The 16942-nt window shown below is 36.3% G+C and overlaps 2 protein-coding genes and 1 long non-coding RNA gene across 6 annotated transcripts in view; 2 read left to right on the top strand and 1 right to left on the bottom strand.

Annotated features, from left to right (window-relative positions):
* LOC116734657 (exostosin-1) overlaps positions 1-16942 on the bottom strand; it is a 250148-nt gene that overhangs the window by 103433 nt on the left and 129773 nt on the right. The gene's annotated exons all lie outside the window — the stretch shown is intronic.
* Positions 3387-6796, top strand: LOC116734681 (uncharacterized). The gene is made up of 3 exons (XR_004342250.1): positions 3387-3437; positions 6181-6309; positions 6455-6796. It is a non-coding gene; the product is annotated as an uncharacterized LOC116734681 (long non-coding RNA).
* Positions 7997-12288, top strand: LOC116734675 (moronecidin-like). 3 transcript variants are annotated; one of them, XM_032586202.1, is made up of 3 exons: positions 7997-8081; positions 11628-11735; positions 11864-12288. In XM_032586202.1, the coding sequence occupies exons 1-3, from the start codon at positions 8029-8031 to the stop codon at positions 12153-12155; spliced, it is 453 nt and encodes a 150-aa protein (XP_032442093.1). In that variant the 5' UTR covers positions 7997-8028; the 3' UTR covers positions 12156-12288. The 3 variants fall into 3 exon arrangements, with proteins under 3 accessions (XP_032442093.1, XP_032442095.1, XP_032442094.1); XM_032586204.1 differs by having other exon boundaries at positions 8012-8081; positions 11632-11735; XM_032586203.1 differs by lacking the exon at positions 7997-8081 and adding an exon at positions 11138-11278.

Genomic DNA, 16942 nt, shown 5'->3' with positions numbered 1-16942 from the left:
CGATGGCGACGTAAAAAGTGAAAAACGAGCAAAATTTCCAACTGCCGAAACGCAGAGCCTAACCGACATCAACCGCCGCTCCGTTAGAGTTTGAAATGAAGAGAATTTTTGACCCCAAAGCAATTTTGAAATCACCGTCACGCCCACAAATATCACCCTATTGGTATCAAACTCGGTCATGACATCGATACGCATGCCTGCTGCGGTAAAATGTTTTTGAAATTTCTCTAGGGCTTACGGTTTTCTGTCAAGGTGCTTCAGAGCGAAATCATGCGCCAGGATAACTGACAGATCTCACTGATTCACTTCCATGTATTTCTGAAAAATTTCTGAGCTCTGCATACACCATTTTTTTCTCATCACTGCTATTACTGTGAGTGAGGTACAGGTATGAATCGCGGTACTATGGGAGACGACAAATAGCCCTCTTATACGTTGCAAAAGGATTTTGAATTCATCTCTCGGTTCCTGAACGGGAAGGAGTTGTTCAGGCTGCTTTTTTCATATAAACTGACTGGGTGTCTCACAAAGATAGAAATCTTTCTCCACCTTTCTGTCTCACACACACATGACAGTTAGCAGAGGATTGATAACCATAGCAACGGAACACAGGAGGGGATTGGCTGCTGGTTAGGACTACAAATACGCATCACTGTAGTTCTAATCAATACTCAGTTAAAACAGAGGGCTGAGCTGCCAGTTAGAACTATTGGCTGTTTTGGCCAGTAAATAACTAATTTAACCCAAACATTAGACATTGGATTAGGGTGGCCATTTAATATGAAGCTTACTGAAAATTTCAAAATAAAAGCCTTGACAATTTTTACTTCAGGTAATTGCTCATTTGAGCATTATAGAAATGATTTAACCCAGGGGTCTCAAACTCCAGTCCTCGAGGGCCGGGGTCCTGCAACTTTTAGATGTGCCTCTGCTGCACCACCTGAACAGAATAATTAGGTCATTAAGGCTCTGGAAAACTGATCTACACAAGGAGGAGGTAATTAACCCATTTCATTCCAGTGTTTTGTACCTGTGGCACATCTAAAAACTGCAGGACTGCGGCCCTCAAGGCCTGGAGTTTGAGACCCCTGGTTTAACCCAATCACTGTTACTCATGAGATTAGTTTGGACATTTAAAATGAAGCTTACTTCAAATTTTTTTTTAAAAAGCCTTAATACTCTCCTCTGGTTAGTGCACCACCATAGGCGGTGCAATAATATTACCTTGCATCATCTTTTTCTCTCAGGTCAGTGCATTAGCATTTTCCCTAAAATAAACTTTTAGCTATTTTTCTTACATATTAGCCATGTTTACGACACTGAATGTAGGAAGTCAATCTAAGACAACATTCTAATGATCCCCCACATTCTACTGAAAGCATTCACGCTAACATTAGCATTTTCGCTAATTTTAGCTGATACACTTACTTTATCATACTGAATGGTGCAAGTCCATATTAGTCAACATTCTTGTGATTCTCCTCATACTACTTTGGAATTTCTTTAGCTAAGCTTAGCATTGATGCTAATTTTTAACATCAGAACGCTGGGTCCAAACCGACGGTCACACTTTGACAGGCCCCGGTTAAATTTCTTCAGGAATTTTCTAGTTCTTAAATTATTATTATTAATTATTTATTTATTTATTACTTATTAATCCCTTAAAAGCATGAGAGGGTTAAAAATAAGACTGATTTGATGTAAAATAGAAAAATAGAGGATTTTAGAATATGCATATAGTCTTTGTTAAAACCTCAGTACGTCCAGATATATTTAAACCATTCACATTTATACACTTTTAACAGTTTACTACTAATATACAAAACATAATCCATATCATGCAAAAGTGCCAGAACAGAACACTGACCTACTTTTGAGTGAATGAAAATCACTTTTAGACATATTTTCATTTTAGTGGCCAGAAAACAAAACATATTAACCATGAAAATCTGCATTTCTGATTAATGCATAACATAACTTCTACACAAATTCAAGTTCAGAATTGAATATTTGTTTTAAAGTCAGTTGCTTGGATTAAAATTACATGCAGACAATTCATAGAAAGCCCTGAATATGGAAGTAACTGAATGCATTGTAACCAGCACAACCTTCACTCTGCAACATATGCTGTAGGTAAGTTTATGTTGTGGGAAAAACAGGAAATGTCTTAAATGAGATGAGTTTTGCTGTGAAATGTAATCTAATAAAAACTGAAGCACAGCTTGGGGAAGTGATCAAAGAGCAATCTAGATGCTAACAGCAACGCAGCTATCACTTTGCTCCGTCACTGAGACGACAAATATCTGTTTCCAGAATCAGTTGAGCAAATGGCAAACTCTGCTCATAATATGACTGAAATAAAATCAGCAATAAAAAAGCAACATTTTGTCCTAAAAATAAACTGATTTGCAGGGACACATCTATGCAACACATCCTGTTTCATCAATGAGTCTGGAAGCAATGAGTGAGACGATGAACTGTCTGACCTACAAATGAAGCCTCCACACCGGCATTTTTTGCAGTGTGGTCAAATTGTAACAAACAAATGATCTCTTAGATTGTGCTGACATGGCTTTTCTTCTTCTGGGGTTCTTCGTACAGAAAGTGAACTGGACAAAAGTTTTGTTTTTAAATGGTAGCAAACCTTAAAAAACATGTAGCTCTTTCTCTTTAACATCAAGTCTAAACTTGATTATATTCTAGCATACAAATCAACAGGCAAAAATAAAATAAAATGTGTTTTTTGTAACTGAATCCTGCTAAATGATGTCAACATTTCATTGAGATCTCAGGAAACCAAGGGAACTCATGCAAACATGAGATATTTTAAATAAAAAGGTTTTAAAAAGTGAGCTCCATTTTAAATATTACAGATCAATTAAGTGAGTTTTAAAATTTTTGGGGGCGATTATTGCCAAATTATGAGGAAGTAATAAAAGAGCAACCAAGCTGCTAACCACAGTGAGGCATATATTTGTACTTCTACTATCCGATTTATGTTGCACAAAATAAATGCAACAAAGTCTAAAGTCTAAACATTCATGGACAAAACACTAAAGTCAGTTTGCATCTAATTCCTGATTTAAACCGTTTTGGTCAAAAGTTTACATGATCATTTTTATTCTTATTATTATGTTTTAAAACCTCCAGAAATAATTACATAAATATTACCCAACATTTGTTTTCTTATGATTTTTAAAAAAAGTTCAATAAGAAAGCTGAAACGTTTCACAGGAAAAGAAGCTGTTGTTGGCTAATAAACCTTTAATGGTTTAACTAATGATCTATTTTATTGGTGACTAGTTTTGCAATGATGCAAAAGTGTTGCACAATCATGATTTTTTACTATTTTGGCCTATATATAATGATCTCTTCCGCTCAGATCTCTTCATCCTGCCTTCTACACAACCTCTATTTGATTTTGATACATTTTAAAGGTAAGAACTAAACATTTTTGTCATATTTATGTGTAAATAATAAATGTAAATATTGACTAGATCATATGCATCTCAACATCCTTTCTTGGTTATTTATTTCAAATCGAAGTGTTTATTGTTTCTGTGGCAGCAAATACACATTATAACTTCAGTAAAGTGAATCAACCCAAATTAAATTTTGCTGCTGCAGATTTCTGTGTTTACTTCCCTTGAAGTTGGGATTATAATCTGTGTTCTACAGTGCTAACCTGTGATTATTTCACTGAAATTGAATTAAATTTCTAATTTAGGGAAACTTGAATATTTGTGACTTCAGCATTAATCAAGTGCAAAGCATGCAGGTGCATTTCTGTTTATTTCTAACTTAAATCTTGTTATTGACAACTATTGGCAGACTTTCAGTATTCAGCTTCACATGAAAAGATTAACAGATATGAATCAGACGGTCAATTTAAAAAGTATTCAATATTCAAATTATTTAATATTTTATCCCAGTATAGCTTTAACAAACCAATCCATATCAAGAAAATTGTCCCTTTTTGACAACTTTATTAATGCATTTCATGTCACATTTCTACAACGTTCTGACCAAAATATTTAACCTAAAATGAGATATTACTTATATATTCACCCCCTTTAGAGTGACTGACTTAATTCAACAGAGGTCCAGTCAATTGGTGTCATTGTGCTCACAATAAGTTAATTGCAGATCACTTAAATACACTCAGTGTATCTGGGTTACTATAATATAAACATTCCCTTCACTGGTTACCATTAAAGCACGAAGACAAAAGAAGACTCCAAGCAAAACTCAGATTAAGACTCAACTACACTGCAAAAACTCAAAATCTTACCAAATACGTGTTTAGCTTTTAGATATCTTAGTTCACTTTAAGTAAGACAAACGTACAAGTATCTTTTCAGCAAGATAGAGGATCTTGTTTTAGGTAAATAATTATTTAATATTGATAAAAAAATACTTGTTCCACAGGCAGATTATTTCACTTTCAAAAAGACAATTTTCCGATACTGTAATTGAAATAATCTGCCAGTGGAACTAATATTTTTTCATCAATATTGAAGAATTAATGACTAAAACAAGCGCCTACATCTTGCTAAAAAGTTACTTTTGTTAGTTTTTTCTTGTTTTAAGTGTATTAAGATATTTGCACTAAATACTAGACAAACATACTAGATAATATTTTCTGTTTTTGCAGTGTAGAGTTTGCCAGAAGGCATATGCGAGACTCTACGGTCACATGTTTTCCCAAATGTTTTAGTCTTTCTGATGACAAGTGGCACTAAAAAATATTCACTCAAAATAATAAATAACCAACTATTGTTTTTAAAAGAAGATGTATATGCTGGTCTCTTCAGGTTTTTTTTTTTTAATAGTTGCATTTCATTTTCACAACAGAATGACAATTTTTAGAACTTTTTTTTTTTGGCTTTTTCTTAGGCTTTTCTAGTTACATCATTTTCCACAAATAACATTTCACAGAATAATCCACCCTCCTTTTGCAAAAGTTCATTTCAAAAATAAAATAGTGGTTTTTAAAAGACATAACTTAAAGTTTAATACAGTAAATATACAGTGATTTATTGCCTATCCGCAGGTCAATATTCACATATTGACATATTTTTACGTTGAGCATATGTAAACTATTTCAGAGCAAATGCAGCTTAGGAATACGAAATACTTGCTGTGCTACTTGACACTATTGGCTGGTGTTTGCAAAGCAGCCAATTCAGGAACAACATTTATTGTGTTTGCATCCTGAGGAGTGGAAATAAAGATATATGCTTCTACGGTAGTCCCAAGACAGTTTCCACAAAGCGTATTATTGCGTATTAAAGATATAATTGATATTCAAACATTAAAAAAGGCTTTTGAGTAGGTCTTAAGTATTTACAGATGTTACCGTATTTTCTGGACTATTTGTCATTACAGAATACAAGTCGCATTAATTTAGAAATTTTTGCAATGTGAGCTTTTCAGTAAACTCACAGAAATGATCGATTTTGGCTTGGAAGTCTGCTGGCTGTTTTTGACGCGTCGAGGTCCGCGCTCTAAATCAGTGATGATCAGGAACGTCTGACCTGGAATCTCAGGTCATCGAGCCAAAGTTGTGAAAACTTATCTTCTCATGGCGAAGCGCAAAATGACTCGCTAGTCTCAACACATTAGGCGGTTCCAACACTGCATATGCACACAGCAGAACAGACAGCGAAACCAATTTAACCTATTCCCCTCCCCGCCTGGGGGGGGCACTGCACCATGAACTGGAGATAACGACACAAAAACCTCCGAAGAAGACACTGAGCGCAACTTTGCTTTTCACAAAATGTAAACAAAAATGGAGTAACGTAAGATTTTAGTGGTTGTAGGATTTCTTTTTAGTCTTCGGCAAAAGACCAGGCGCTGTAGTTCACTTCCTGGTTTTGGAACGGTCTCCGGTCAGCTTGGCGTTCACAAATTCATTTGAAATGCAGCAGAGTTCACTTCAACTGAACTGAGCCAGAGGTTTGTAGATGGACCAGAGTTTGCTTTTTTGGTCCGTATCAGTTTGATTCACACAAACCAAGTGAACAGGACTTTCTAGGTAAACAAACTAGTGTTCAGCAGAATAAATAAGACTGACTTCACTCTAAAGCTTTTACGTGATCAGTGTTGAACCAATTGTACAATTAGTTTGCTTGAAACAAATTCCAAATTGACTTATTGTGATCTTGTCTTTTGCAGAATGAAGTGCAGTGTGATCATTTTTGTGCTGTCCGCGGTTGTCCTTGCGGCTCAACCTGGAGAAGGTTTTTTACACCTCCTCCCTGGCATCATCAAAGATGTTGGTCATGGTATTAATGGCCTTGCTCAGTAAGGACTCAATATGCTACTTAAGTCATTTTTAAAATGCATTTGAAAACATATCAGACTCCCTAAGAATGAAGTGCATTTCTGTTTTAGATACTAGTTGCAACTTCCTTTTCTTATTGTGATACATCTAATTTTATCAAACCAGCCTGATTCATGGGCCTGGAGACAATGAAGTACAAGCAGACCAGCAGCAACTGGCCCAGCAGGAAGTGGACCAGCAGAAACTGGCCCAGCAAGAAGTGGACCAGCAGAAACTGGCCCAGCAAAAAGTGGACCAGCAGCAGCAACTTAAGGCTGTAAAATATCGTATTGCTTAGACTCAGTGAACAAACCTGAGAATGCTTTCAAGCTTGAACTAATTCTACAAGTAGTCTTGTCTATAACCTCGAGAATTCTTTCTTGAAAGTGTATTCTTTGCTAAAAATTAAGTTGATCAGTTTGGCTCTTAGCCTGTTGAACAATAAACTTCTGCAGCAGCATATTGAAACCTACTGTATGTGTTTTACTCGTGTTTGTACAGCTCTATATTAATAGGTCAGCTTTTTGTGTTGTAAATCATACAGATCGTTGTAAATAACACTTAGACTTTTAAGTTGTTTTTTTATATATATCAATTGTCTTGTCCAGCAGCTTAACTTTGCTAAAGTAGGTTTGGTTGTCCTCTAGTGTCAGAAATGGATTTAATCTTCAGGAAGGGTAAACAATTGACCTTTTTCTGCTGTTGCTACTTAAACGTGACCTATTGTTCTTCCATGAAGATATTAGTATTGGTCTTTTGCTTATATAAAACATGTTCATTAAATTTTTTGCACAAAATCATTTTTAGATAATGAGATTATAGTCTGCTCAGTTCTGATTATATTGAGCCCCTTTCAGAATGAGATGTTTTAGGGTATACCGTCACTTTAAATCCTAATAAGCTGCTGCTGGCCACGCCCACAACTCTACGTTTACATTCGCACGTGAAAACGGCTCCAAACAAATGCGGAGTGATATAACCGTACATAGTTGTACAAATGTGCTGAAGCTCCACTTGGGTTGCTAAGTAACGGGCAGAATTCTGCTATGGTTGCTAGGTGACGGGCTGGCCTTCGTTGGAGTTACTAGGTGAGAGGTCGTGCCTGCTGATTTGTGACGTTACATTTTGGAGGTTTTTGAAACGGCTCATTTTCCAGACGTTCATGTTTTCCAAAAAAACATGAACTTATTCCCAAAAAACAGTTTGATGGTAAAACCTTTATAGACTCTTGAATCTCATTAACATCTTTAAATGTTTAGCAGCACAAACACGTAGCATAAATTTTCACAAGTTTTAAAGATGAGATGACTTTCTAGGTTCCAGTGAGGCTGGAATAAAAAGAAAATGCAGAGTAGACAAAAAAACACCAATGTGATCATTTAAAAAATATTTCTTGTTATCACAAATGGTTGATAATTCTTGTTGCCAAGGATGAAGATCAGGTTAGATTGGGCAACTTTTCTCCTTTAAAAAGTGAAATTATCAGTTAAAAGCTAATTATTGTAAATACTCGTTACTTGGTTTTATATTAAAACTGAATTTATGTTCAGTAACAATAATGTGACAAGAAATAAAAAATAGAACATTAAACATCAAAACGGAACAACTCCATTATAAAGACCACCTGAATTCAGTTTGATATTAAGAAATAGGAGTTCTGTCTGTCTGTCTGTCTGTCTGTCTGTCTGTCTGTCTGTCTGATGAAACCCTCGACTGTCAGCTTCAGAGCAGCTTTTCAACGCCTACATGAAAGGTGAGAAATAAATAAATATAATGCAAATATTATGTTTATCTTTGGGAAATCTTAGTTTGTATTCACTTATCCAGTAAAAAATATGTTTACATGCTGTCTATCGGAGATAGCATGTGTGTTCTGTATACAAGAGTGCTAGCTTTTATATTCTTAAAAATATTTTTAAAAATGTGTCAACTGGGGCGTGCTGTGGTGGCGTAGCGGTTAGCACGACCCGTATTTGGAGGCCTTGAGTCCTCGTCGCGGGTTCGACTCCCGGACCCGACGACATTTGCCGCATGTCTTCCCCCCTCTCCTTCCCCGTTTCCTGTCAGCCCGCTATCATATAAGGGACACTAGAGCCCACAAAAGACCCCCTGGAGGGGTAAAAAAAAAAAAAAAAAGTGTCAACTGAGTTTTTTCCTTTAGCGAGATGAAGTTGGCCGTGGTATCCTGGTGCTGTCTATGATTGTGCTTATGGCTGAACCTGGAGATGGATTTCTTGGACGTATTTTGAGACGATGCGCCAAGTAAGATTTTTAAGTTCTTGGTAAGATCTTAAAAATCTTAAGGGAACTAAAAGTCAAATTGCTAAATTATACCACATATACTTTTTTAACAATCATCTCTGTGCTCTTTCCTACTGAACTTTTCTCTTAGTGGTATCTGGGGAAAGAAGCAGGCAGTGGAACAAGCCGACCAGCAGATGGACCAGCAGGACAAAGACCAGCTGCAAATGCAAAAACGTTCATTTCAGCAACACAAGGCTTTGCAGCGTCATTAGGCAACGACCCAAATATAATTTGGGTCAAATTGCCCGACCTGTTTACAAAATAAACATGCATTTTGCTTTTCCTGTAGGATTTTTGCTTGATTGATTTTGATACAATTAATTGATAAATAAATAAATGGCTTGGCAGCACGATAAACTGATTTTGCTTGTGTATTATTTCTATTTGCTTAATGTCAGATTAATACAAGAGAGAATCTTTGAATTTTTTTATGACCAATTCCCACTGATGAGAAGTAAAAGCCTCATGCTAGTAAAATAAAACATGGTCACGTCAAGTATCAAGTAAACACTACTAACATAATTTTAAATAATAATTTTATATTTGGAGACAATTATAACCGTTTAACTTATTGTCCACATCATGCAGCAGTACCAATATTTCAACAGCTTTTGATATTATTACAATGACTATAGTTCTACAATATGCACCATCTCCTCCAGGTGTTGGTAGTAAATACATTTTTATTAACAGGTGACCTATTATGCTTCCTTGATCACTTTAAGACATGTCTATTTTATATACAAAACATGTTCAGTAGGTTTTTTTTGCATAAAATCATTCTCCGATAATCAGATTATTTGATCAGTTCTTCCTATGTTGAGCTGCTTTAGGGCTCCTGTCACTTTAAATCCAAACAAATGTCTGCTGGCCACACACACAACAAAACGTTTACATTCGCACATAAAAATGGCTGCAAACATATGCACAATTATACAACCATACATCTTTGAAAAGTATTAGCAGAGCCTCCTGCACAACCAACAAAAATGCAGCAACTAAATACTGCATAATTTTTTACCTTTAAGTAAATAACTTGAATATTTCGTAAGAAGAAAAAGTCCATTGCTGCCATAATATGAGTAACAAGTAAGGTTTTCATATTTTGTAGAGCTCAGATGCAGAAGCTACAACATAGCGGATACAATGGCTGCTGACTGAAGTGACGATGTGTTCTTTTTGTAGTTTGCAGGCTGGATCATTGCATCTGTTGGTTTCAGTGAGCTGGTCTGAAAAGAATGCTCTGTTTTACTTTAGCAAATTGAAAATGTTCACAATAATATTACAGTTTAAAAGGAGATAAAATTGAGGGAGGGAAAGGGATGAAATAGTTGTGAACATTAGAAAAGGACGACAGTTGCATGCAAAGTTGTTTTTGTATTCCGTTATCTGGTGTTAAAATTATATTCACATTTTAACAGAGTATTTCATTAGTAGGAAACTTTAAAACGTATGCTATCCATTGGTGTGTTTGTGGAAGAAATCCCTAAATAAACAGTTTTTTAATCAATGACACTTTTTTAAAAGAATAGACAAAAAAAAAATCATAATTCTCCCCAAAACAATTTTAAGAAATCTGAAGCATAGACCCACAGACATTGTGTCTGAGCCCGATCCGACCCGATCCGATGAATAAACTTTAATTATAAGGCTGAACCCGGAGTAAACCGACATTTTAATGGAGATTTTATTGCTTTCACTTTTAGACAATAATTTCATTAAGCAGAGTAACCTCTCCTGTTTTTAGCTTTTGTTTAACATCTTCCAGCTCCATCTTGTCGCTTGTTGTATCTGCAGAGTCAAATGCAAATCATCTGGGTTGTGTGATTGATAAGAGCAAAGCGGCGTGTGAATTTATTGTGCTGCGCTTGTTAACGTCTAAAATACCTCGGCACTTTTTTTCCTTTCTTCATTTCCTCAGCAGGGTGGACTATCTAACCAACTCTTTAGACGATACATAGATTAACACAACTTTATATCATTCGTTTTGTTTGGTCTTTATTTCGCTGGATCAATTGCAGGCTTTTTAAATTCACCACAGAAGTGAGTTCAACTATCTAGCAAATAATTTTGTCCCAAATTTTATGTCACCAATCTGATCTCTAGTTCAGCCGCCTTGCCTGGTCGCTGGCGCCGGTTCGTTGAAGTCTTGCTTCTGTCTGACTTTCCCAGGACAAAAAATACTTTCCCACAGAAATTCAGATAGGACTGGACGGTTTCTCTATAAACAAGTGAAAATATAAGTTAAACGGTTATTATCCTTGTAAATAATCTTCGTTATGAGTCTTATTTTAAAAGCACTTTGACGTTTAGAAACATGAGTGTGATAAGGAAATTTAAAATGCCTCCAATATCTGCAAAAGCAGACTGTCTGAATTCAGTTTGATATTAAGAAATAGGAGTTCTGTCTGATGCAACTTTTCGTTGCATATTTTAATAAAAACGACCAACTGTCTGCCCCACATGCCACATCAGGTCTTTCCCCACATTGTTGTAATATTTTAGATAGTTTCACAATATGATAATAGACTCATTGTCAGATATATAAGTAGAGAGGGGCAACAGTCCACCAGCACATCGGTTACCAACGTTGGTGAAACCCTCGACTGTCCGCTTCAGAGCAGCTTTTCAACGGTTACAAGAAAGGTGAGAAATAAATAAATATAATGAAAATATTATGTGTATCTTTGGGAAATCTTACAGTTTAACTATGTAAGAGCAGAAGAACTTTAGAAAAACCATATTATTGATGCAATGGTTTTGCCCTGAAAAATAATTCCTCACTAACTTTGGGGTCTAACAGAAACTTAAGTCGTTTTAACGTTCATTTTATTTATGAGCACAGGCAGGACAGTACCAGAAAGAAAACAAGCGTTATCGATCAAAAGAGCTCTTACACCTAAAATATTCTACAAGTCATCTGTATACAAGAGTGCTAGCTTTAATACCTTAAACCCTTAAAAAAATAAATGTGTCAACTGAGTTTTTCCTTTAGCAAGATGAAGTTGGCCGTGGTATTCCTGGTGCTGTCCATGGTTGTGCTTATGGCTGAACCTGGAGAAGCATTTTTCAGACATTTTGTGCGACATGTTTTGGGACGTTGGTAAGATTTTTAAGTTCTTGGTAACATCTTTAAAAAAAAGGGAACAAAAAATTCAATTTGCCAAATATACCACATATACTTTTATAACAATCATATCTGTGCTCTTTCCTACTGAATTTTTCTCTTAGTACTATCTGGGGAAAGAAGAAGGAAGCGGAACAAGCCGACCAGCAAAAACTGGACCAGCAGAAACTGGACCAGCAGAAACTGGACCAGCAGAAACTGGACCAGCAAGAACTGGACCAGCAAGAACTGGACCAGCAAGAACTGGACCAGCAAGAACTGGACCAGCAGGAACTGGACCAGCAGCAACTGGACCAGCAGGAACTGGACCAGCAGGAGAAAGACCAGCAGGACAAAGACCAGCTGCAAATTCAAAAACGTTCATTTCAGCAACACAAGGCTTTGCAGCGTCATTAGGCAACGACCCAAATATAATTTGGGTCAAATTGCCCGAAACATGCATTTTGCTTTTCCTGAAGGATTTTTGCTGAATTGATTTTGATACAATCAATTGATAAATAAAAAATGGCTTGGCAGCAGAATAAATTGATTTGCTTGTGTATTATTTCTATTTGTTAATGTCATTAATACGAGAGACAATCTTAGACTTTTTTTAATTATCAACTTTTAGATGGCAGGTTAATATCAAAATTTGGTGTGAATTTAATTTTACTGGCCCAAATAAATATCGATCAATGTTGACATTGGACAAACAACAACTGTGTTGCTTACTGTGTGTTATCTTTGTTTTTTGCCTGGGAGCTGCTGGTAACTTCAATTTCCTGAGGGAGTCTTCCCAAGGGATCAATAAAGTACAAGTCTAAGTCTAACAACAAAAAACTAAAGTTGAACTTTAAGTTCAACTGTTTTTGGGTTATGCAGCAGAAAATGATCTGAAGCACCAGGAAGTCTGAACGAATGGCCTATTCAAAGAAAGGACTGAAGTGTGATTAAAATGAGACTTTAAACTGGCTACCCAGTGTGACCTGAGTTAACGCATAGTGGCAACTGTATTTAAAAGCCACTTTCTTGTTTATATAATTTTACTGTGGTTTGCAAAAGTATTCCATAATTTACCACAAACAAATATATTTCAATTGAATATAATTTGACCAAAACAAAGTGGTATATTACGAAGCCCGAAACAGGACATGGAAAAAAAAAAAAAAAAGCGATCCAGACTAAGGCTGCTGTGTTCACACTGCAACCTGAAGTGACCCAAATCAGATATTTTTGTTGTTGTGGTCGTTCAAATTTCCAAATGTGTGAACTCCTGCAAACGACCCGAAAGTGTCCCGGATGCGCAGTAGAGGGCGCAGTAGAGGGCGCAGTAGCATCAGCGTTCTCAGTGTCCTACCAACCGCCATAAAAAGAAGAAGTGCTCAGTGTTTGTGGAAGTAAACATGGAGGCTGACGGTGGAGCATAGCTTACACATTTGAAGTGGTTGTCCGACCGGAGCAGCATATTAACAACTTAATCCTCATCATAGTCGGTCATGGTTGTTGTTTTTCTTCCCACTTGCGCTCATCAGGACGCAGAACAGTGACGTTTGTGGAGTATCAGTGACGTTCAGTTTGGATGCATGAGACCTGGACGTTAGGTCACATTTGAATCGGATACGTATCGGATATCCAAGTGGCCTGGGTCAAAAAGAATCCGACTTGTGCTGTTCAGACTGTCATGAAAAGATCAGAGGTCGTATTATGTAAAAAAAACTCAGATTTGGGTCACTTCAGGCTGCAGTGTGAACGCAGCCTTAGTTTTGAGTTCCTTTTTGGGTGAAAAGGCTTTTATACAGTTTCTGTAAAGTCTAAACGAGAGACATGGAGGACAATTGTCATCGTTTCCTACGGTCTATGAGGACATCATGCAAAGAGACACAAAGCTGAAGTTGGTTTCCGATTGTAGCTTCTGATTTGGGAAATGACTAAAGGGAGATTCCACCAAATCTTTCACTCCCTTCAGCATCTTTAATCTACTCTAGTTAAAAAACACAAACTCTTCAAACCTAGACTGGATGATTCTGCTCTAACAGCAAAATATTTAAAACAAAGTTTGTGATTTGTAAAACTTCAATAAAGGGCGATTTCAGCACGTTTTATGCATCTGGACCTCACTAGAACTGCTCTAGTTCCTAAACTACAACACACTCCAGAGGTGTGTGGTGTAATAAATGCGCCTTTCCACCCAAAAATGAACTCCCGATTTTTCATTTCACGGAATCTTGAGAAACTAAGTCAGGATCTCTTTTTTCTCCATGTCCCCGTATACATGACTCAAAAAACCTTTTACTAAAAGAACTGAAAAGTGCGGTGTGTAAAAACATTCAACCCCCTTTTCTCTGGGTGATGTTTTTGTAAATATTCCAGCTTCTTTGTCTTATATTGAAGTAGTTGGATGATTAGAAACTTGGAATGTAAAAACAGAAACCTAAACATCACAAACTGTCGAATTGCTAAATTCTTTTCAAAAGTTCGTCTGAATGCCCTTTGGTGTCTGATGCAACTTTTCGGTCAGATCAGGATCTTTACACACCATTTTGCAAAATTTTAGACAGTTTCACATTATGATGAGTAACTCATAGTTAAACACACAGATATATATATATAGAGGGACAGCAGTCCACCAGCACATCGGTTACCAACGTTGGTGAAACCCTCGACTGTCGGCTACAGAGCAGCTTTTCAACGCCTACAGGAAAAGTGAGAAATAAATAAATATAATGCAAATATTATGTGTATCTAAAGTTAAACTTCAGGTTTAACTTTGGGTTGTCCCAAACATTTTTTTCTGTTACTAGCTTGCTTTTTTCCGTTCCCTGTAAACATCTTCTTTAAACTGTAAAACAACTATTAAAAAAACATCTTCTTGCTTCTCACCAAGGTCATTCACAAGGACACAAACTAAAAAGTGGTTTTGTTGGATCAAGTTTCTGACAGATGTTTGTAGCTGAAAGGGAGAATAAATGTCATGTTTTCAGTGGAGACATTTTGTCGTCTCGGAGCTTAAACTGAATGAAAGAACCTTTGCTAACAGTGGAAATATCAGTTACAAATATCATGAAATGTGGAATTATGAAAACTATTATTTCTTTCTAGTTATTTCTATTAAAGCTAACCCTAAACAAACAAATTAACAAAAAAACTTTAAAATTGTCTGCTCCTGTGTTCAAAGAAAACTCCAGTTTTCCCTGTAATGCATGTCTGACTAATGAGGTTAGCTTTACCTGCACTGAGATATTTTCAACAGAAGCTCGATAAAATTACTTGGTCATGTTTTGTATTTTTGCAGTTTGAGGTTAAAAAAGTGAAACTTTGGTGTAATCTCAGATTCGATGGTCAACCATTTGGCCCACATGCCATAATCATCATGTGGAAGCTTTTGCAATGTTGCAAACCAGTTTCACAATATAATAATAAACACTGATGGATCCGTATATAGAGGAGCAACAACCCATAACTACCACTGTGACACTGCAGCGTTTTCACTCCAGGTCCAAGAACTGAACATTTGACCTGAAATTATCTGAGAATGTTTCACCACATTAAGTGTACAAATTTATGAAAGCAAATTATTTAAATAAATGATTACCATTATTTGAATAGTTTTATATATATTTACATGCATATATTTGTCTCTTTCCTTGCAGGATGAAGTGCAGTGCAGCATTTCTGGTGCTGTCCCTGGTTGTCCTGTTGGCTCAGCCTGGACAGGGATTCTTTGGTCTCATTGCTCACCATTCATGACATTTCTAGAAAAACATCACATTTTTCTGCTGCTATTATTTCCGAAATTGATTTCTCATCACGTCTCAACATCATTAATACAAAACATGAATTATCTGTTACATAACTGCTCTGTTTCTTTCCTGTCAGCCTAATTCATGGGAAAGAGACAAAACAACAAGCGGACCAGCATCAACTGGACCAGATGCAGATGGACCAGAAGCTGGATCAGCAGCAGTTGGACCAGCTGCAAAAAGAGCAGCTGGACAAACGCTCCCTGAAAGACAAGTTTGCTCAGCGTCGATTTAATTAGGCCAAACCTGAGGCTGCTTTCAAATCAGTTTTTCCCCACACGTTATTAACCTAGACAAACTTTTTCTACAAATATGCAGTTTGTCTGCTTGTTAAAATGTCATTTGACCAACAAAAGGATAGAAATTGCACAAGAATATCTATTTGTATCTGATGTAAAGAAAATAAACGAGTTCAGAAATGTGTCTTTTATTGGTGTAAATTTGTAATCACAAGCTGTAAGAGCTGCCAGGTCCACACTTACTGATTCAAGCACAAAAAAATGGTAAAACTTCTTTACCATCAGCGATGGTTAAGAAGTCGAGTGCAGAGAAATGGTGGACCGCTTTGTGGCTTGGTGTGGAAACAATCGCCTCATCTTGAACGAGAACAAAAAGTGGATTTAGAAAGAAAAAGGATTATTTCAAAATGTTATTTCCATCTTGGGAGAAGAAGTGAAGGTGGTTGAGAAATGAAAATACTTTAGATTTCATCTGGACATCAGACTGGAGACTCAACAGAGAAAGAGACAGAGCAGACTGGACTTCTGCAAAAACACCACACGTTTTTCTGCAAATATCTCAGTACACTTAAAATAAGACAAAACTAACTTACAATAAACTTTTCAGCAAAAATAGAAGCTTGTTTTGAGTCAATAATTATTCAATATTGATATAAAAAAGTCATCGTTCTTCCCATATTATTATTAAAATCTTCCAGTGGAAATAATACTTTTAAAAAATCAACATTAAGAAATTACAGACTTAAAACAGGCTCCGATATCTGTCTGAGAAGTTACTAATAAGTTAGTAAACTTGAAGATATAAAAATCATTTGTTAAGATTTTGTGTTTTTGCAGTGCAGAGGAGATCCAGCAACTCTTAGAATAATTTAATTCGAACTGACTTGGCATAGATACAGTAGTTATTTCATGAGTTGAGATGCAAAACTTGTCCTTCCTGTGTTAAAATAAGTCTGACTGACATTCGCAGTCTCTGTGGCTCCAGAGTCAGACAGGAGAGCTGAACCGGAGATTAAAAAACACGCTCATTTCTAATCTTAGTTACTGAGTTAATTTTATAATTTTCTTCACAGTTTTGAAATAATGTACACATACAGGTAAAACCCATGAAATTTAAAGCCGAGTCGCTTCACGAAAGGAACTTGTGTTCACACCAAAAGTCCCG

Source organism: Xiphophorus hellerii, chromosome 15 (assembly GCF_003331165.1).
Source record: "Xiphophorus hellerii strain 12219 chromosome 15, Xiphophorus_hellerii-4.1, whole genome shotgun sequence".
Lineage (NCBI taxonomy): Eukaryota > Metazoa > Chordata > Actinopteri > Cyprinodontiformes > Poeciliidae > Xiphophorus > Xiphophorus hellerii.
The sequence above is the reverse complement of the archived record's forward strand: the minus strand, read 5'-3'. Positions and strand labels throughout refer to the sequence as shown.